This window comes from Pomacea canaliculata, linkage group LG1 (assembly GCF_003073045.1).
Source record: "Pomacea canaliculata isolate SZHN2017 linkage group LG1, ASM307304v1, whole genome shotgun sequence".
Taxonomy (NCBI): domain Eukaryota; kingdom Metazoa; phylum Mollusca; class Gastropoda; order Architaenioglossa; family Ampullariidae; genus Pomacea; species Pomacea canaliculata.
Window position 1 is genome coordinate 22,595,471 of NC_037590.1, and position 22,461 is coordinate 22,617,931.

General features: G+C 38.8%; 1 protein-coding gene across 1 annotated transcript in view; it reads left to right on the top strand.

Moving 5' to 3' along the window:
- The window catches only part of LOC112575092 (WD repeat and FYVE domain-containing protein 3-like), a 47,721-nt gene that overhangs the window by 9,764 nt on the left and 15,496 nt on the right, over positions 1-22,461 (top strand). Inside the window, 41 exon segments of the mRNA XM_025256668.1 lie at positions 386-540; positions 755-841; positions 1,266-1,488; positions 1,653-1,867; positions 2,296-2,693; positions 3,511-3,732; positions 5,455-5,636; positions 5,871-6,099; positions 6,364-6,503; positions 7,567-7,678; positions 7,910-8,100; positions 8,229-8,381; positions 8,602-8,675; positions 8,991-9,152; positions 9,303-9,454; positions 10,043-10,154; positions 10,793-11,010; positions 11,650-11,840; positions 12,001-12,141; positions 12,333-12,572; positions 12,975-13,151; positions 13,542-13,743; positions 13,996-14,067; positions 14,207-14,432; positions 14,751-14,991; positions 15,487-15,572; positions 15,823-15,928; positions 16,098-16,199; positions 16,547-16,624; positions 16,859-16,991; positions 17,860-17,942; positions 18,357-18,517; positions 18,791-18,799; positions 19,271-19,514; positions 19,863-20,011; positions 20,247-20,306; positions 20,639-20,785; positions 21,319-21,402; positions 21,582-21,636; positions 21,799-22,036; positions 22,304-22,410. Of these exon segments, the coding sequence (XP_025112453.1) occupies positions 386-540; positions 755-841; positions 1,266-1,488; positions 1,653-1,867; positions 2,296-2,693; positions 3,511-3,732; positions 5,455-5,636; positions 5,871-6,099; positions 6,364-6,503; positions 7,567-7,678; positions 7,910-8,100; positions 8,229-8,381; positions 8,602-8,675; positions 8,991-9,152; positions 9,303-9,454; positions 10,043-10,154; positions 10,793-11,010; positions 11,650-11,840; positions 12,001-12,141; positions 12,333-12,572; positions 12,975-13,151; positions 13,542-13,743; positions 13,996-14,067; positions 14,207-14,432; positions 14,751-14,991; positions 15,487-15,572; positions 15,823-15,928; positions 16,098-16,199; positions 16,547-16,624; positions 16,859-16,991; positions 17,860-17,942; positions 18,357-18,517; positions 18,791-18,799; positions 19,271-19,514; positions 19,863-20,011; positions 20,247-20,306; positions 20,639-20,785; positions 21,319-21,402; positions 21,582-21,636; positions 21,799-22,036; positions 22,304-22,410 (6,357 nt within the window).

Here is a 22,461-nt window from a genome sequence, read left to right on the forward strand (position 1 = left end):
TACAGTATGAACAGTAGGGGAGACAAGCAGCAGCCTTGAGGGGAACCTGTACGGGTGACAACAGGATCTGAGAGAAGACCATTAACAGAAATTCTTTGTTGCTAGCTCACTGTCAGTGAGACAACTTTTTAATGGTTAAAGAGCTAGTGTAACCCTTTATCTCCTATGGTCATGTCATCTGGTAAGTCTAGAAGACTCAAAATTTCGTTTTAAGACATAACTTGCACATTATAAAATAGAGCTTAAAGTCTTGCATTTGTAAGTTATCTGTAATCAGACAAAGGGTTACTAATGAACGACTTTTGGAGAAGATTTTCCCCGCAGGTTTCCAGTAAAACTCTAAAGGCACATTAAATTCTGTTAAGACTCCCACTGATGTTGGCAGGTTCGGTATGACAGTCTGACAGAAGCAGTAAGGCTCCTTGGATGTTTCTCTGGGACTATGGACTTTCCAGCTGCTGCAGAAGGCAGTATCCATGAACCAGATTCTGATGTACATGATACATTTTCAGAACTTTTTTCACATGGAAAAGAAGAAAAGTATGAGTCATGTTTCTTTTCCTTCTCTGCTCTTTCTCTGGTCAACTATTTTTTGGCTTTTCTTGTATATGTTGATTTGATCTTATACATATATCAGGTTCTGGCGTCATGCACATCTTTCTGGTTTGTTGATGTTAAAGTAAAGTTTCAAATGGTTGCTGGTTTTGAGTGACTGATTTTATTTATTTATTTTTTAATCTTTTGTTCACTTTAGACTGAAAATGTCTGTACCACCTATGCTGTACTCAGCCTGCATAATGCTGCGGTACCTCTATGACATGTCTCTTGATGCTTTTGACAGGTGAGTTTTTTCCTTGATAGATATATAACTTTATTTTTCATATGTAGACATGGTTTGTAGTTATGTCTTATTCGTGATTTTGCCATGAATATATGTGTCCAATATTGAGTGAATTGGAAGAGTTAGTGATGGCTTCTTGAAAGATACTATCTATCAGAGAAAATGTGTTCCACAGTGTGTCTAATGGGTACAGATTCTGGTTGTTTTGTCAGATTAACAACTTCTTCAATTAATTTTTGACCCAACTAAACTATGTTAGTTTGTTACAAGCAGATTTTTCGTTTTTTATGAAAAGTTTATAAGCATGCTTATTTGCAGAGGCTTTTGAATATTTGACTTGTGACCCATACCACTATAACTCTAGCAACTGCTGTCCCCAGTTTTTGACACATCTTGCTTTCATTGTATTTTGTTCTTGATTTAGACCAAGTCACCTACGTGCAGACTCACCATGCCTTCGCAAACATACATCAGTTGGAGAGGAGAGTTCTGCAGGGGAAAAAACTGCACCAGCTCGTCCCAAGCGAAGCAGCACCGGCAGCATGGGTCTCAATCTCAATGGGCAACCTGATCCAGTGGTGGTGCATGCTGGTGCTGTTCTCTCCATTTTTCACCTTTTGCCAGCTGTGGAGCACCAAGACCAAAAGGTATCCAGATTAATCCCGGCATTCATTAACACAACAAACTTTTATGTAGTAACCCTACTAAACTATTTCAAGACCATGTTCATGACCATGAAAACTGTAGTTTAAAGCTGCCAAACTGGAAAGCAGTCGAAAGTGTTTTTCAAACATTTTCTCCATCATTACAGATGTCTTTGGAACTGCAGCTGTTTATGGCATACATGTTAAAATCCTTGCTGAAAACTGAACGCAACCAGCAAATCCTGTGTGATAGTGGTCTGCCTCATGAGTTGTTGAGTCATGCCAGCGCTTCTTTAGCTGACGAGGCTCATCCACTGCATCCACCATTGCAGCACATGTTTGAAAGGCTTGCATCACAGTCGCTTACTCCTCGAGATCTGAGGTGAACAGTGGTGTTAGCAATTATAATTGAAGTTTTATTGCATCTCGTGGATGCAGATACTGCTTGTTTCCTTTCCGTAGTGTCCATTTATGTTTACATTTGAACCAATATTATACTCATCTCTGTGTTTTCTAACTTGGAATGGCAATAAGGATGTGTATAGATTTTTAATAATTACAAGAGAGGCTGTAAGTGTGAATGTAAATGAATTGGATGTAGTCAGCTTATCTTCTTTTTATACCTGTGTTTTAGTTTTATGTAAAGTGATGTTCTCATGTTACCTTTAGTAAATAAAGCAATTTCCTGAAAAGGATAACAAAGATATTTTGTATTTGTATCCCTCATTTAAGAATGGTATTTTGACTCCAAATTTTGAACTTTTTGCTTTACCGTTTTCCAGAGTTAACTACTGTATCTTTCTTCTTCAGGGACTTCTTGCGTCTGGGCTCCCCTTTGAGCTGTCGGTCTGTGGAGGAGGCATACCAAGATCAGAGTAGCCTGCCCTGGCATGATCCTGATGTCATCAATTGGTCAGTTGGCATGGAGGAAAAACAAGCAACTGTCGAAACTGAGCGCAAACTAAAGTCTACTGGAGGGACTGTGCCTCTGACTAGGGTCAAGTGTCTTGTGTCTATGACAACACCAAGAGACGCTAGAATGCATGGGGCATCTGTGACACCAGCATTTGTTGAGTTTGACATGTCAGCAGAAGGCTTTGCTTGTCTGTACTTGCCTAGCATCGCCCCACAGGGGCCTCCGACACCTTCTGTCGTTGGAGGTGTAGTGGGAACTTCAGAACCTGCTGTAATAGGAGGAATTGGAACAGGTATTTGATGTTACTTATAATATATATCTTCTTCAAATGATAAGAAATTATATCTAATTTTGTAATAAGAAAATAACATGCTGCTATTCTGTCTCTTATAGAATTCTTAGGGATGTTTGATGAAAATAATAATAATAAAATGAAGTAGATTTTTATAGCTTATTTCCCCTGCTTAAAAGTACACTCAGTGTGCTGTACAGAAAAAAGTTATAAAAAAAAACCAACAAATGTACACTATAGAATCTAATATAGCATACATATATAGAAACACATCAAAAAAGAGGCAGGGTTACATTAACACAGTGTCACAAGGAACAAGATCTCTTAGGATGATGACGACGAGGAGGAAGGTTTGTCAGAACACTTCATTTGAAGTTTTGTTTGAAGTTTTAGGGGCAACAGAGTTGAGAGTAAAACACAATCCTGGCTTTGAGGAAACATTAAAGAACACAACAGTAGTCCACAAATATCCATGGAGTAGGATGCAGAATGGCATAAAACACGCTTATTATGTTAGGTGATATCATTGAAATCCAGATTCAACATCCGATCTGTAGAACATAACAGGAAAATGGAAAATGGAAAGACTGCGTCATCCATAGAGCCAAAAAATTTTAATTTGCAATGAAGTGGAAGTAGTTAATCTGATAAAGGAAAAAAACTGCAGACTAGATGACCAAAGAAACACTAGCTTACGGTGACCATTAGTGGACAAAGATGTCTTTTAGAAGAAAACAACAGCAGTCCTCTCTAGCTGATTAGGCAAAGAAACATCACTCTTAAGTCAAAAGACTAAACTGTAATATTTGTCTTTTAGGTGAGCGTGTATTTCCCCCTCAGTCTGGCCTGACCTTGTCCACATGGTTTTGCGTGGATAAGTTCAGTCACTCCGGCCAAGATGGCCATCCAGTGCGTCTCCTCACAGTGGTGCGCAATATCCAGGGTCGTGAAGAGAATCTCATCTGCCTCAGTGTTATCCTCACATCTCGTGACCGAGCCCTCATTGTTACCACACAAGAGTCATATATGCCTGTTTCTGGTAAGTGTAAGCATGTCATTTGTTTACATTTTTCCTGAATCATATTTTACATCACAGACCACTGTGGAATGAAATATGTTTTTTAAGATGTGAAAATTGCTGTTTCAGTTAGCAAAATGTGTAGTGTTTTTAGTTTGGAGCTTCTTCAAATTTACCCCATGCCCATAGGAGGTATTCTTTTACCAATGAAAATGTCATCTATAGAATTCCCTGTCTCACTAAGAACTCAAAAGAAAGCAAGATATTGTCTATCTGGCCATTAACCTTCCCTTGAGTTCTGGCCAGTATATCTTGTTGGCTGATGGCTTGTTCTACGACTGCTTGTAGTCATTCAGCATCAATGTTGCTGTGTCGCGGACCAGTCATGCCTCTATGTTTTTCAGATTATTTTTACCCCATTTGCGACTTACGGACTGCAAGTGTATGTTGAATGCATGGCTGAATGGATGAGAACATTAGCTGGGAAAGTGTTAACCGTCACACAAAGTGTTTAGCGAACTCTGTTCACCAGTAGCTTTTGGCGGGAACGAGGTAGGACATTTACTGAGGCCGGGGATAGCGAAGGAAGAAGACGTGCCTGAGTCACGACATGTAAATCTCCCTGGTTGAGATTAGAGAGTATAGAAGGGTAGTGTTGATCAATGCTGGATGCAGCGCGGTGCTGGCCCATTTTTGGAGTAACCTCACCTAGAGGAGGTATGACATCTTTTTCTCTTATTGCTTATGGAATTATAATAGAACTCATGTAGGTTTCAAAGTTGTAAACATGAACATATGAGAGAAATATGTGTGAATTGGAGAATATTGTTTAGAAGGGTAGTACAGTACCTCCGCTGTGACCTCGGAAACCGCCTCACAGACTTGGCCAGTATCTATGTCCTTCACCTGTGTATTCGTATTATTGGATACTAGTTGGCTGGTGATGCGGAGAGAGACAACCCTAAGCGTGATGATGAACTGCGAGTAACATACTCAATGATTGCTAGAGTGGTCATAAGATAGATAATAGGACTGGAACCTCGTTGCTAGACAGAAGAGAGTGCGAGGAGTGTAATTTTCCTACTTGGCTTGTAAGATTGGACTGTGCTGTGATTGATTGGGGGAAGTGCCCCGGATGTAAACATTGCGTCTATCATAGATGTTCAGCGCCCTTAGAGTACTGTGTTGAGGCGGGTTGTTATCAATAAGTATTTGTGTTGTAGTCTGTAAAGTCCTGAGCCACTGGACTACGAAATGAACATGATTTGGGCAGCCGTTTTGTTGTGTTGAAAGAACGTGCATTTGTCTAGCCGAGCGAATTGTTAATGCCGTGACATGCTGTTTTGCTGGTTTTTATTTTCTGAAGTTGCTTCTTAACTTTTATGGTTTGATTTTTTTAATTTTTTTTTTTTTTTTTTTGATTCATTACTGGATGCTGGTTGTTTCATGCTTACCAGGCATTTAACTTCTGCAATAGCATTGTGCTTTGTGTAAGAGTTTTCCCAGCAGTTTTTTTACCTCACGTGTAAAGTATCCCATGGTGTCACTTTTTGTCCATGAATGAAGATTCATTGGGCAAGCATTTAAGGGAGGTCATTCGACTGATGCTTTCTTTGCATTTCTTTCTTAGGGAGGAAACTTTACGGCTGACATTTTCATTGATGGTAATGTCTATAATCATGTCATCAAACAGTAATGAAGAAAGAAAATTAACTTTTGTAAAAAATTCTGTTTGTATTAAAGGCAATGGATGCGAGCTTGAGCAGGACCCAGCCCTGACTGACAATACTGTACGTTTTTGGTGTCCTGAACTGACACAAGAAGGACAGTGGCATCACCTTGTGCTCATTTTTCACCGTGCTGGGATCATGAAGAACAGTAGCGTCAGTCTCTTTGTGGACGGGGAACATGTAGACACTCAAAAGGTAAATGTCTATGTCTGCATTCCTAGAAATGTTTCAGACCTTGTCCTGCCTCTGTGGGTGTGAAAATTGTGAACATCTACCAAAATTACATTTCTCAGGTAGACACCACATATTGCATCATATTTAAAAACAAACCTCCATGGCTTTGTTGTGCACAAAACCTATTGTCATGTATACCATATAATAGAGATATATGCCATGTGTTAATATGCCTCGGTTTACACCTTTCCAAAGTTGCACTATATCTCACCCAACCTTGGTGGTGGTGGGACAGCCAGCCCCTCAGCCTTCACGTCTGTGTTTGCCTACATCGGCTCTCCACCAATGCTTCGTCGCCAGTCACGGCTGTCATGGCGCCAGGGTCCATTTTATCTTTTGGAAGATATTGTATCTTCTGCTGTTGTGTCCAGCATCTACCACTTGGGGCCTACTTATGTTGGCAGTCTACAAGCACCCCTTTCAGGTATGACTGATAATACTTTAAGGAAACCTGAAAAACCTGTGTGATGTGAGCTATTTGTAAAATTTCCAATTTAGACTTTCAGCTATGCTGTGCTTTCTAATTTGCCAGTCTAAAACCAAATCAACATTAATTTTCTAATCTTCTCTTTAGATTAATGAGGTATTGTTTTGTATTGGCCATAGTATGCAGACAGGTTTAATTATTTTCCTGTTTAATTTTTTAATGAATACAACTAAAATGGTGGCCATCTTCTTCTTGATACAGAAGAGAACGAGCTTTGTGGCCCCTTCATCACAGAGGAGAAAGTGATGCTTGCAGTACATGCCCATGCCATGTGTCAGTTAACCGTGGCCAAAGTGCGCAAAGTATACAACAAAGTAGACAGCAAGTCCATTGCTAAACAAGTGAGTGATTTTTGTTTTTTAATTTTTTTTTTTAGTTCACAGCTATGGTTATAGACTTCATCAGTCACAATATTAATTTTAACAGTTTTCTCATCTAAACAGTCAAACACTGTGTACTTAATGGTCGCTGAGTAAAACATATTTTCTTTAAATGAAATAACACAACGCATGTATATATGAAACAATACATGTATGTTTTCTTTAAATGACAACAATGGCTTTTATTTTGTTTCACTTGTTCTTCTGTACTTAAAAGGGCTGTAGCTGTGATATGCCCATTCTTAGCTTCTTCAAATTGGTTATTAATCTTATTCAATAGGTTTTCAAATGCTTAATGAATTTCTGATGTCTCGCATTTATCAGATTAAGTAAACTGCAATTCTTTCATTGAGTTGTTTGAATGGTACCTTCACAGTAGAACATTTCTCCGTCAAACAGCTATCTGGCATTTTTTACCCTTGATCCTTTGCTCTCTTCAATCTGGTTGTGCCATTCTTGTTTTATCATCTGCGGGAAAAAAAGTTCTACAATTCTGGATAAGCCCATAACCATTTTTATTGATGCATTGATAACTACTTAGTAGTTGTAACTGTCTTATTTTGATAATAATAACTGTTAAGTCAAGTGCTTCATGCAAAATTAATACTTTAATACTACCACCCTATCCGCAAGGAAACAATCACATGATCGCTCAGGCTATTTTTAGATGCTTTCATCTGCATGAATAATTTAGAATAAAACTCACTCAACTACAGGATTTCCCTAAAGGAGTTTGAAAAAAAATTGTTTCTCTCAAGATGAAAAGTTGAAGTGAACTGTATAAAACAACTAAAACAACTTTAAACCAGTTGGGTGTTCATAAAAACCACTGTGAATTACTATGCATAACACTAAACAACTGCAATTTCTTCTGTGAAGAGAATCCTCAGATATATATATATACTCTTGTAACAACTAAGGTGTGACACAGAGCAGTAGATCATATGGCTAAAAGTCAGTTTATTCAATCATTGTTGATTAGGCCTTATAGAAAACTTCTGAATCTTTGCTTATATTTGTTCAGCTGGCTATGTCGGCCCATGAGAATGCTACACCCATCAGGATTTTGCACAATGCTGCAGGACACTTGGCAGGTCCAGCTCGTAGCTTGGGGGCAGTCCTCATGGGATACCTTGGTATGAAGCATTTGCAACTTAGTCTCAGTTTAACAGTCTGGAGTCGATTTTACTGGATAACAGAGCCCACTGTATTTTACATAGCATCCAGTAGAGGTAATACTGTGGCTAGAATGTTAACCTCTTGAGAAATAATATAGCATATTTTTTTTTAAATTCACTTTTTTTTTAAGATTAGCCCATGAATTCTGTATCATTTTGCAGCCTCTTTTTATCTGTTTTTATTTGAAGGTGTGAGAACATTTTGCCCCAAACCAGTTGCACCCATGCTTGAGAATGTTGGTGGTACATCATGCCTGCTAGGGCTGATTGCTATGGCAAATGATGTGGAAGGGTTATATGCAGCTGTAAAGGCCTTGGTTTGCGTTGTCCGTAGCAACCATGCTTCCAGGTGGGACATGGATCGCATCCGTGGATACCAGGTAAATTTGAATAAAGTGTGAAAGAATTGTTCAATGACATTTTATTGTATGACAGCTAGAACTGCAAAATAAGCTTTTTTTTAAAAAAAAAGTAAAAGTATACAAGTTGTATGTTTGCATGTGTTTAGCTGCTGGCCATGCTATACAAAAAAAAGCAATCCCTGCTGAACAGTCACATCCTGCACCTGACCTTCTCCCTGGTTGGCTCACTTGACTCAGGTCGAGAAAGTGCCATCATTCCCAACAAAGTTGCCTTTGAAGATCTGCTCTGTGAGTTGGAGGTAAGCTCCAGTATTAAGTGGTTTTGTTCTAGCAAACATCTGCCATCTTTTGATAATGTTGTAAACTCTGACGTGCTTTTGCTAAGAAATATATCTGTACATTCATGAAGTATCTTGTTTATAGCACATAACTTTCAATTGCACCAGCTACATGGTGCAAAACATGTCTTAACAATCATGACAGGAATTTTCATATCATCATAATGTCTGTCTGCATCAGGTATGGCACAAAGCCCCTGGTGATCTTCAGCGTTCACTGTATGAGCATTTTTATGAATTGCTGACCGATTCGAGGTAGAGGGACTTCATTCTCTTTATTTCTTTTATGTTCTATTTTGAATTCTTGGCTTTGGTTTTTAAAAAAATATATAAATTTTTAATCTTTCTGTTGAGCTTTCCTGGCATGTTTTTTGGTACTATAATTGAAATTTGTAAACAGTGAGCAAAATTAAATAACTTTAGGTAAAGTAAATTCATTTATTGATAGACTGTGGTTCTTGCCTTCATTTTCTGGATAAAATGATACTAGCAAATATAAACGTAATATAACTTGTGCAGAATGTATATTGTCTCATCAAAGTTATTGACATCTTTGCTGGTGGTTGTCAGTGAACAGAAAACAAACTGTGAGTTGATGCGGGACATGGGGCTGGTTACCAAGCTTCTGAACATACTTCGTGACATACACTTGTCCCTTCCTACTATTCAAACCATTGCTAGTGTTGTCTGTGAGCTTCTGACTGGGGCACCAGATCCACATGGAATTCTTCGGTGTGTTTTTATGTTTTATATTTTTTACTTTTACTTCAAAATTGTGTGACATGAGAGCATGAATAGTAATGGTGGAAGAAAGTTTCAATGTGGAAAGGACACTTTTATTAGGAATCAAAAAAATATTGTAAAATGATTTTTTTTTCCTAGCCTTGGCTACTTCCTGGTATCCACTTTACCACCAGTGACATTTGCTGAACGGTCACTTGACCTTCAGAATGAAGCTGCATCTGACTCTGCACAGACAGAGAGCACCGCCAGTGGGGACTGGCACCAGCAGAGCAGCGTACAGAGCTACACTGGTGAGGGTGCCTAGCACATGTCCCTTTCATAGTTAGCGCCCATATGTCTCTCATATAGCTAGCCCACGCATCCCTCACATAGTCTTTGCATGTCCCTCTTATAGTTAACCCACATATCCCTCACATAGTTCACACATATGCCTCATGTAGCTAGCCTACACATGTCTTTTATATATTTAGGTCTTGCATGTCTGTCACATAGTCCACATCTCACATAGCTAACCTACATATGTCTCTCACATAAGTAGCCTTCAAATGTCCCTCACATAGGTAGCCTCCATCTCATAGCTAGCCCACATTCCCCTCACATAGTTAGCCTGCCTGTCTCATGGTTATCCCACATGCATTCATCTTAGGACTGTTCCACATGTTCACAGACCAACATAAAGAATTACAAGAGTGAGTTTGATTGCTTCACACACCATCCTCAACTGACAGGCTTTTGCTTTGAGATGTAATCTTTTGTTGTGCTACTAATCAACAGATGGGATATTATCAATAACAAAAGTCAAGACTGAATTTCCTATGACAAATTATTTATTAAATTAGTTTTACATAAATCCAAATTCTGTGTGTGTTTTCTCATAGCAGCAGATAGCAGTACTGCCACAAGAATCCATAATGTCAAGGTACGGAATATTCTTCTGGAGCTTGTACAAAAACTGGTTTTGCCTCGTGGAGCAGTTTCTATCAATCAGATGTAAGTAACATTGCAACTGTTTGTCATTCTTCTTTGTACCACACCAGATAACATGACTCTTTGTAGATATCAAAGCTGTAGAGGTGTACAAACACGCCAGACAGGAAAAGATGGGGGTGAGTTGCTGATTTTGTTTTCTCTCTGTTCATTGGTCATCCCAGGCCAATTGGGAGTGGACATCTGGAATTAGGTAGCTAGAGGGCAATGTTTCCATTATAGTCATGTAATCTGGTAAGAACTCAAAGAAAGAAATGTTACTGCCAGAAATACAGTAATGAGTGCTGTGTACAAACAAAAAATATATATTTATGTTACTATACCATTGCTGTGTACTAACAATATAGATATATTACCATACCATTGCTGGTGTGTTAAAAGCTAATTCTAAAAGAGCTGCTTTTCTTACATCTCCATTGCTTTCTACAGAATAGCTGTCACTTGCATTTATTCCAATACTCATCTTGAATTCCTTTGTAATTAAAATTGTTACTTAGTAACCATGGTTTAAAGTGGTTAAAACTCTTGTTTTAACAGTGATTTTCTTGGCTTATGATATATTTTGGATTTAGTTTTGTTTAATAATTTTACATTTATCCAACTGGTGATAAAATAATATTGAAAGAAGCACCTTTTTTCAGCATGTGTGAGGAACTGCAAAGGATTCTAGGATTTGACTGGCTTCTCCTATACCTCCAAGGTCACCTCCATGCTACGACTGTCAAGCTAGCCATGAAAGTTCTTGTCACTATGCTGCGAAATCAGGAGAATGTTCGAAGATTTCGTGAGGGAATTGGGCGAGGGGGCTGGCTAGGTGGAACAGAAAACATTCTCAAGAACCAAATGGCCATTATGCCTGGTGAGATTTATTTTTTAATTTTAATCAATGAATACACAGAAAATTTTTGTTTGGGGGGGGGGGGGGAGAAATAATAAGATTTGTAAAGTGCAACGCAAAAAGGACAAAGAGTGGTTGATAATGCGAGTCATAACTGGAATCATCAAATGAAGGCACTCATGCTGGAGATTGAGAATCAGGTTAAGAGAGCAGGATTTCTTTGTAGAGTTTATGATGGTATCCTTTACCTTGGACTCAGTGACAAGCACAAAAACTCCATTAAAGGCGAAAGAGAAAACTCTGTAAATGTTTGTTTTACCAAGGCATCATCTTGTTACTGCATCATTTAATGGATGAAATTTAATTATTAATGGCAAATGTAAGCGGCTGAAGGATTTTTTTATATAATGCATACTGCAGTGGTTCTCAACCTGTGGGGCGCGCCCCCCTAGGGGGGCGTGACGTGCTTACAAGGGGGGCACGAAAGTGGTCATTTTTTTAAAGTTTCTTATACCGGTATTAGTGAAATTAGCTTACATTGCTGGCTAAGGGGGGCGCGCGGACGTACCTTTGTTCGTCAGGGGGGCGTCACAAGTGAAAGGTTGAGAACCGCTGGCGTACTTTATAATTGTAGGAAGCTGATTACCTTTGTGACTGCAGGTTTCAATGTTGGCACTGGGACCAAAGAGAGCGGCCATGAGGTGAACATGGAGGTGTGCAGTGTGCCAGGATTCCAGGTGTTACAGTGGTTGTTGCCACGACACACCAGCATCTCTGCCATCCACTTCCTGTTGATGAAACTTCTGCTGGGAATACATGATCATGCCTTGTCTTCAGATTTAGATGTGCCGGTAAATAATAAAAAAGCAGCTTAGCTTGTAAGCAGTGCAGCTTTTTGTCACTTTCAGTAAGAGAGAATTATAGCTTCCCTAAACACATAAAACTTGGAGCTGCTCTTTCATAGATTATTAGATTGTGCATTATTATAATTCAAAGCTTTGTTTACGACAGTTGAGCCTGGATGCAGTATGGACTGTAATATTTGGTGTACCTGCTAGCAAGCCAGTGGTGGTGTTATCCAGGGATCAGGTTGACTTGTGTCCAGATGCAGCCATGATTATCTTGTCTATGGTGCGCAGCATGCTAAACCAGGTAAGTTAAATGGACTGTGAATACTGTAGAGTAAAGAAGCTCAAAAGTCAGATTGATAATGTTGTCCGTTTTATCTATAGTCTATTGTCACCAGATAGCATTAATACTATAATTACATTCACTATCTACATTACGCACTAATTACATTAACTAGTCCTCAGTTCCAGCCAATTTTCTGTTTTTGATGGAAGCTGCCAGCAGATGAATGTATCGGCTCTACCAGTTCCACCAGCATGGCCAGTGCTGCTGACAACACAGAGGATCGGCCTGTGACCTTGATTCAGTTCCTGATGTATTTGTATCACAATCTGGCCGACTTCCGTACGCTTTGCATGGCAGGAGAGTTCATAACCATGCTTGTGGCCACCCTGTTTCCATACCCCATTCCAGATTTTAGCAGTGATGTCACTACACCCAATGAAGAATTTAAGGTAATCTCACTTATGGCAGGTATCTCTTGTTTCCTGTAGGACACATTTATAGTACATATAGCTGTGTTTGTGTGCATTTTGTGTTCTGCTATACAAGTACAATGTATATGTAACATATGTCTAAATTATAGATGACTTTTTTTCTGTTTGAGAGATAAATTGTCCTGGGGATGCTGTATGTATTAGGTGGATTATTCTTCTGACATGACATGGTACTAGCATAAAACAGGCATTTTATTGCTCTGAAGTCTTTAGGAAAATTGTCATCAACATAAGGAGCTTCACTCACTGGCTCTGTTGGTTAAAGCAAAACTGCTTTGTCTTGATCCAGTCTAAATCATGAAAATAGAAGATTTCACATCATTCTACAGTGTAATCCACGACTCATTTTTCTTTTCCTAGCCATTTCCTGATTCTGACCCAGTTGTAGTGGTAAAACCACTAGACAAAGAAAACACCACTAGCCTGACGTCCCATCCGGCCAAGCGTTTCATCATTGACTTCCTGCGCACAATTGTCATTGACAGCTTTTCTCAACAGACCACAAAGCTGGGGGCTGTGCTGGATGTTATGCTGGAGGTGAGCTGTCACCTGTATTTAACATAGAGAGGGTTATTGTAGTAAGTATATTTTAACCCCTGCATGGCTGGTTCAGAATGTCATCCCTGGCATTTGTTCTGCTCTTGATTATGCTGTTTGTCCAGTTGAGGTAGGCAGTTCAGTGGTGCAACGGGTAGCACCTGTCACCAATACAGTGAAGGTTGGCAGTCCTGTTCTTTCTCTGCATGTAGCATCTGGCTGGCTGCCTTGCCATGATATAGCCTTAGTTGCTGGCTTGACATAAAACACCAATCACCCCCCCACCACCACCACCACCACCAAAGTCAAGGTACATTTTTTTGCTGAAGAATCTTTTTTGGAATGTGAATTTTCTGATATGCCTTGCCTTTATGCCATTTGTCCTGCTAGGCAGCTCCTGACCATGCCAGCCGTGCCCAACAGAAAGAATTCCAGACAGCAATGTTGTCAGTGCTGATGGAACACTTATTAGCTGCCGATGTCTTGCTGGGTGAACAGGCAGCTCTTCCACTCACCAGCTCAAGTGCTTACACTACCACAGCAAATAGCGTATTCTACTTTGCCTCACGTGTTGTTGATAAACTTTGGCATGGTGAGGAAGAAGATTTTGCATTGTGTGTTTCTAATAACATTTTTACATCATATTGCTGTATAAATTGCCTTCTGCAGTATATATTTTTAGCACAATTAAATCTCAGTTATACTGGATGGCATGTTCCTTTTTGTGTTTTATTTCAGTTAATCTGCCATAAATATTTCCCTAAGTACCTTAAGTAATGCAACTTCCAACTTAAACCTGCATATTTCAGTACTTTATCTACCTATTGAGATTTCTTTGTTTCAGGTGTTTTTGTACGGGATGCCAAAGAAGTCTTTGATTTCATAAGCAAGCTGATTTCACAGTCCAAAAGAAAATGTAAGTTCCTATTTCATCATATTTCAGTCCACTAACTCTGTATATCAAAGGTAAAACTGCCATTTTTCCAGCTAATGTTTAAATGGCTAAATTGTGTATTAGTTTACAAGAGGTTCTTGGTTGGATTTTCCTGTTGCAGCATCTGGTGTGTCCCTTGATGGCATCTACAAGAGCTTGAACAGAACAGTGCTGTTCCAGCTGTCACGTCCAATTGACAGTGTGGCCAGTCAAGCTGGAGTCTTGGAGGCACTGCATACTCTCACCAATAACCGCAGTTTGGTCTTTGGACCTAGCAACTATGACCAAGAGTTTTTTGGCTGCCTCTGCTTTTGTCTGTTGCACCTGACAGAGGACCCAGAAATAAGGTATATAGATAAGGAATATAGGTAAGAAGATTACAGTTATAGTCCTTTTGTCATTTTGGTTTCTGTTGTTTATTTCCTTCTGTCCCCATATGTAAATGATGTGATAGATGTGAGCATTTTATAGGATTTTGTGTATATATTGACTGTAGACATATACATATATTACAATATACAAAAATTATAATAGACTGAATATATAGATAAACACATGAATGGAGGTAATGTCTACAGAGGCAAATGTGCATGTGCACATGCAGACACTCTCCTTTCCTTCATACACACAGAGAATTACATGAATTCTGTCATTGTCTGTCCAAGGTCAAACAGCCTGAATGAGCGGTCAGCTCAAATGTCTACCTGGCATGTTGATTCTGTGGACTTCAGTCTTGTTGGTGAGGATGGAGGTCCTGGCTCTAAAAGCAGTCATCCCATAGCACCAGCTAGTGGACCAGAAACTCTACGTAGTGAGCCCCTGAATGCAGCCCTTAGGGAGGGCATGCAGCTGGTGGCCAAGGCAGCTCACAGGGTGTGGGATGAGCTGTATATCTGCAAAAAGCCAGTCAGTACTTGTGAACACGTTTACTGTCTTAATAAGCTCTGGACACTTCACCTGTTATTTTTTGATTGCTTAATTTGATAAGATAAGATAAGATAATACTTTATTAATCCCTAGAGGGCAATTCAGTTGCAGCTCGATATATATATCAAACCCACAGCAGTCGTGTTGCAGTCAATCATACCAGCTCGATTAAAGTCATACATGATGCGTGCACATCACATTCGACGGCTGAGCAAACTTCTGCCCTATGCACAGAAAACATGCAAGCAAGCCATCAGAATCATACATCTACTCACATCTGGTGGGATAATCATGTTACTGTATAATAGCACTGAGATTTCAGGCAGAAGTATACTTGAGATTAAACCTTTTGATTGAACTCAGTCTATTCATTGGATGTTGAGCTTACACATGCAGTGGTGTGTGTTCAGTGTGGTTGGTGGCATGTTTGCTTTGACACCCAGTATGGAATGAATTCACTTTGTTGTGTGGCAGGCCTTGGAAGATATTTTCAAGACACAATTGAACAACATCAACAGCAACACCCATTCCATTACCACTCCTGAGCTCAACACAGTCAAGTAGGTTATAGTTTCAGTGTTGGCCCTTAGTATGATATTACTATTTTGGAGACAGGAACTGTAGCATCCTTTGTGTAGATCATTTACAAACAGCAGCTAATATGTCTACCTAAATTAACAGATAGGCATAACACATTAAATATGTGTTAAAATCAATAATTTTGATGATAGTGTGCGATTCATGAGCAAGATTTTAAGAGAAAACAGACTTCTTGTCACTTGGTAGACTATTTATCTATTGTCCACCTAGACCGCTCATTCAAGAGACTGCGTCCAAGATGTGGGTGACCTATGCTGAGAATGAGCGAAAGTCATCATACTTGCAGTCTGAGAAACTTCAGAACCAGATACAGTCGGTAAGAAATGTAGTACATTATGAAAGGCTAATGTTTGTATTTTTGTTAACATATGGCTGACTCTTATTATCTTAAATTATATCACTGTGCATATTACTATGGCTTTAGAATTGGCTCATTTAATTATAAAATAAATATGGAAAATGGATTTTTTTCTTTGCCATTACAGAAGCTTCAGAGGATGGGAAGCGGAGTCCTGCGATTGGCATCACGCAAAACTCGGAGAGATTTGCCACTTAAGGCATCTCCGGTCTCCAGTGTCCACATGGGTGTAAGCAAGTGCATCTTTCAAAATTTTTTTTACAATTTGCAGTACAGTCATCGTTGTTGCATCTACAGTCTTTTTGGCATGATTCATTAATCCATTTTCTCTCTCTCTCTCTCACATACACTTTTTTTTTTTTACCCATCTCATAAAAGTATATGTTATAATCGATGAAGGGATAAATTTCTAAATTGCATATGCATTTAACATATTCTAGATATTCTAGTCAATACTCCAAAGTCTAACCCTTGCTTTTAGTTTCTAGTTTACCATAGTTCTTGAATGTAGTTTGACTGAAAAATGACCTTAGTCAAGTATAAGAAATGAGGTATAGAATGGAATTTATGGTGCAGGACTTCATGATGTGGACAGCAAGTCATGTAGACCTTGTAAAAGAGGTGGTGACTTTCCAGTTCGAGCAATACATGCAGGTAATTGCTGTTCCCAGTTTCTGTGACACACTGACCTAAGCAGATGTAATCTGTATTGTTTTCACATGATCCTAAGCCTGTATAAGTTGTCTTTTATCAAGCAGACACAATCTGCCCTCTCTGTGATGTATGTTGCAATGAGAGATAACAATGAAAGAACACTATCAGCTCGATTAATTGTACCAGACAAAGAAGAAACTTGCCCATGATTTTCCACTAACTTTGGTATTGCAGAGCCAAAAATACATGGAGCGGTACCTGCTAGAGGAATGGCAGCAGGTGGAGAAAGAACTTCTCAGGGAGCGCAGCATCTGGGGGCCTACAGCTGGATCACGCCTTCAGCGCTGGATGCTGGACATGACAGAAGGTGAGAGATGCAGGTCTCTCCACACAACATGTTACTTAGCTTGTAAATTAACTAATGAAGTTTTATTGCTTTGGGAGGACTGTGACCCCACCTAGCTATGTCACGTTCATGCATTTTATTCACAAAGGTGAAAAGAGAACCAATTTTTACATTTGAACTCAAGAACAGTTGATCTCCATCTGATCTTTTTATTCAGATTTATTCGGCTATGCATAGGTTTTACCAGGTAATGGTAATGGAGTGAGTTTTCCTGATTCTTAAGCAGGGCTTCTGCTAAGGCTAAATTCTTTGGGGTCCCAGGGACCCCTTCTTCAGATTTTTAAGGGGTCCCTGTTCTTCGCCCAACTTTGGAGGGGACCCCATTGACGAAAATTGAAGGGGTCCTCCGAACTTTTAATGCGTACTGTACGCAATTTTTTGCGTAAGCAGAAGCCCTGCTTAAGTAATGGTGACATTGAAATGATTTTACACTTATGCTCTAAAAATCTCTTATAAGGTTACATTTTCGAGAGAATAATGCAAAATGGTGTGGGGAGAACAAAGTAGTTCCTGAAGTTAATGATTTTAATATGAAAGTGATGTGACCTAATATATGTTGATTATGCTTATGAAAAGTGGCCATTGTACCAGGTATTTAAGAGACACAGAAAAGGGAAAGTGAGATACTACCAAGTTACCCTGAAGGGTTCCAAATTTGTGTGAGTTTTCATGTTAAAGAAAGAATTGTTCAGCAGAGAAAGAACTGCTTATTGGATGATGTGGTGTTGAGACATTTTTTGGGGTAGGAAGGACTGCTTAAATCTGCTAAGGATGTGCTAATATCCACATAAGTTGATAGGTACGGTTTTTGCGTACTTTGTGTTTTCAGGTCCAGGGAGAATGAGAAAAAAGATGACAAAGAATGAGATGTTCTACATCCACTATCCATACCGGCCTGACCTAGAGGACAATGTGAGTATTTGACTAAAATTATTTACACTGATTAGTAATTTAATTTATAATTTAATCGCATTGTGAATTATGTGTTGGTGAGTTCTTGAACTGTACGGATTGTCAGGTACTGGAAGTATTCAGCAGTGGACAAGGTTTTCATTAATTTTATGTTATTGAGGCTGTAGTATTTATAGGCTGACTAATATTATGCTATTATGGCTGTAGTATTTATAGGCTGACTAATATTATGCTATTATAGCTGTAGTATTTATTGGCTAATATTTTATTTATTAATTTTAAAAAATAGATCTGTTGCTTTCTAAGAAGAAACTGCTTGTTGAAAAGATAGCAGTTTCTGATTTTATCATTTACATTTTTGAAACAGAAAGTAAATAAATCAAGGTAAATATAACAAATATTCTGAATGTGCAGCCTCTACGATACAAGGTGGCCATCAGCTTCGACAGTCGTGAATATTATGAAAATTTCCGCCCTCAGGGTATCCTCTGTCACGAGGCTTTGCCAATTCAGCGAACATCTGAAGCCGATCTGTTGTCTTCTGATGCTGACCAGGCATCCCAGCTTGCCTGAAGGTATTTTTTTCATTGAAGTAAGACTTCTGCTTACTGATGACTTGTGTTGCTTCATTTCTTGTACTGCTGAGACCTTGGAACTTTCTCCCTGCCTGTTTTACAAAGATGCACACATTCCACCTCTATAGTGATTTTCAAAACCCTAAAAGGAAATAACTGTAAGCATGAAAAATTTAATTTAAGCCAATTTAGAAAGATCATTTTTAGAAATAAAACATTTCTAGGAGTGAATTATTTATTTTAGCAAATCAGCGTAAAGAGTTAACGATGAAGTGTGAATCAGTTCAAAGATTGTTATAATCAAAAGAAATCACAGGACACAAAACTAAAATTTTTCTCGAATTAATAGCTTATAAATACCTGATCATCACATTATTTATAGGAGTTTGCAGTTATAAGACTGTTCTTATTTCAGTGGCCCCTTTATGTCGCTCTGTTCTGTGAAACTAAATCTTCAACCATCAAGGATGGAACACAGAGAAACTAATTGTTCTCTTGATCAGTTGTTTTTTTAATATGGGGAGGGATCAATATAGAAGAAGGTTCCTTTGACGTCTAAATTGGTCAAAAGGAGAGAGTTACATAGTCCTTAAGGAGTGTTTCAGCAGTTATTAGCAAAGCTAATTTCTAGAAAAATAAAATGCAATGCAGCTTCAGTAAACAAGAGACGAAAGATAAGGCTTTACTATTAAGACCATGTTATTGATGGTGTTGATGTTCTTACTACAACCTATGTTACCCAGACATCATAAGTATGCGGAAGCTGCTGCCCCGCTCTGCCAGCACCAAGTCAGGAGCGGATGAGGAGGAGAATGATGAGGCAGGTGCACTGGATGTCAACTCTCACGCAGGAGAGACAGGTGGGGAAACAGGTGGGGACACAATAGTGGAAGGAAACACAGATGGTCCTGGAGATCTGCAGCAAGAGGAACCAACTCCATCTACTGCAAAGTCTGATAACCAGACAATCATGCGCTTCTTGGGTGACAGGGAAAAGGTGGGTTGCTTAGCCATTTGCATAGAGGTCTGTAACTCAAGATTTTCATTCACAAATATCTTTGGTTATTCAGGTCTAAAACATACTTTTTTCAGTAAAAAGTGCCTATACAACAAAGTGCTTAATGCAGCATTTATTAATGTGTTTGTGTTCACTAGACCTGTACAAAAGTCTATAATATGATCGCTGTTGCCTAAGTTCACAGAGTCAGGTTTATAGATTATTCTGTAGGACCTGGTCAGCAACAGAAATCTTCCTTAGTGTTGTGATAAGTTCATTTGGTTCTGGCATCTTCTGGCTTTCTGTTACTCTCTTGGAGATGACCTTATTCTATCTCTGTTCTCACAGATCAGCCATATGTTTCGCTGTGCAAGAATACAAGGTCTGGATACAGCAGAAGGTCTTCTGCTGTTTGGCCGAGAACATTTCTACATCATTGATGGATTCACGCTTCTTCGAACCAAAGAGATCAAAGATATTGACAGTTTGCCTTATGAGTGAGTGCAGTGTTCATCAGTAAAGGATCTACTGTCAGCTATTTTTATTAAGAAGAAAGATTGTACACAATCAAGATTATTTGCCATTTTTATTCAAAACAAGAGATAAGTCTCCTTGTGTAATACAGGGGAAAAGCTAGCATTCATTCTTTATTAATAAACAGAATAAAATCAGTGATATAAGTTCCCTCAAAAGATTTTAGATATTTGTTATGCAAATTTTATTTTCTTTCAGAATTCATGATCCCATTATTCCGAAGTCCTCAATGGGATCAAGCGGACAAGCTAAGAGACTGTGAGTGTCTACTTTCAGCTGTCTATGCTGAACTAACTTCTGTTGGACTTACAGGAATTAACATGATTACTACTGCACTTTATTCCTGTTTTGTTGATTAACAATGACTGAACTGAATGTCTCAAACATGAATAAGCTTAAATATGTGTGAAGATGATCAGGAAAATACTTGTGACACACATGCATGGATGAGCTAGTTAGTGCAGAAGGCTCATAATTATAATACAGTGGGTGGATCTAAACAGCTAAATCTGTATAATCTTTTCATAATAAAAATTTCATCAACATGTTAGGTTTCATCCCTGATTGTCCACTGACCTTGTGGTGTACAGGTATAGTAAGTTTGCCTATGATGACATTCGTGAAGTCCACAAACGTCGGTACTTGCTGCAGCCCATTGCCATTGAAGTCTTCTCTGGTGATGGTCGCAACCACTTACTGGCATTCCCTCGCAAGATAAGGAACAAAGTCTTTGGCAAGTAAGTGCTAAATCTACAGTTTTAGTATATGTGCAAGATTTGATTTATGTTTATTATCAGTACCAATGGCATGTGATGAAAAGGTGTGTTCTTTCCTGTGGAAATATTAAGTAATAGAACTGTGTGGAACTGCATATGCATTTGTCTTGAAACATTCATATGATAACAATAACTTAGTGTTCGCAAAGGAAGTTTATTCAAAAGTACATAATAAATATCTTAAATATCTGCATAGATTAAGTTCTCTTATGTTTCATATATCTAATAATGGCAAGAATTTACTGATTGAACTTTACAGCTGTACATTAAAGACAAAACTTCAACCTTAAACTGGGAGGAAAAGGCTCGATCTGGGGGGAGGGAGGCCACTAATTGCTCTTATCTGATCTGATAAATACTCTCACCCTAGTTTGAACCATTCTTTCCTGTGGGACAGTGGAAGTTCAGCCTTAAAAATGTATGGGAATAAAGCCTAAAACTGTTTCACAAACTTTCAGAATCAGATTTGTGAAGTTATCTCACTTTCTTTTCAGATTTTTGTCAGTGGGTACAGCAATAACAGACAATGCTCAACATTCTGTGTCCGGTCAGCGCCAGAATGCCAAAGTGGAGTCAGGGTTAGTCTTTGATTTGTCTTTACAGATTTGTGTGACAATATAATTCAGTAGCCGTATTTTATATCAGTAGGTGGAAGTAATGATCATAGTTGTAACAGGTAAATTTTCCTTGTCTTTCTCTCATCTTATTAGTTGGAGGGAATGATGATAGCTGTAATAAGTAAACTTTCTTCTCACAGAGGTGGGTTGATCAGCAGTCTCATTGGCGAGAAGTCAGTCACACAACGCTGGGAAGTAAGTCACAGTTTGCAGCTAATACATTTCAGCTATGCCATACAACGTTTTAGAACTTTTAATATCATTAAGAGAGACAGCAGTTTGAAGCGGTTAACTTGATGTGATGTGCATCATGTAGAGATGTAAGAGTTTGATGTGATTCTTTTGTGTATCACGCAGAAAGGAGAGATTAACAACTTTCAGTACCTCATGCACCTCAACACCCTGGCAGGGCGTTCGTACAATGACCTTATGCAGTACCCAGTCTTTCCCTGGGTTATTGCTGACTATGACAGTCCCGAGCTAGACTTCAGCCAGCCATCCACATTCCGTGACTTCTCTAAGCCCATGGGTGCACAGACACCAGAACGACTAAAACAGTTTCAGAAACGCTACAATGAATGGGATGATCCACAGGGTACATTAAGTACTTTGTATGTAAATCTGTATGTATGTGAGTGAATGAGTTTGTGTAAGGTGAAAATTCATGCACATACATACCTGTTCTTGTAGTTGTATAAATTTCTGTAAATCATTACTTTATTCTGGCTGCATTACCATTGGCAAATACCTGTTCCACTACCGCCCCTTCCCCTCCTTAATCTTCATCAGTGAATGAAAAAGATGATTCTTCATATTGTGTCCAAATATGCCTTTAATTGTGGGCTCTTTTATTCTGTTATAGGTGAGACACCACCATATCATTATGGAACACACTATTCTTCTGCCATGATTGTGGCATCCTATCTGGTTCGCATGGAGCCCTTTACACAGCACTTCCTTAAGCTGCAGGTTAACAGTTTTCTCATACAATATGTACTGGAGTGTAAAGTTGAAAGTATA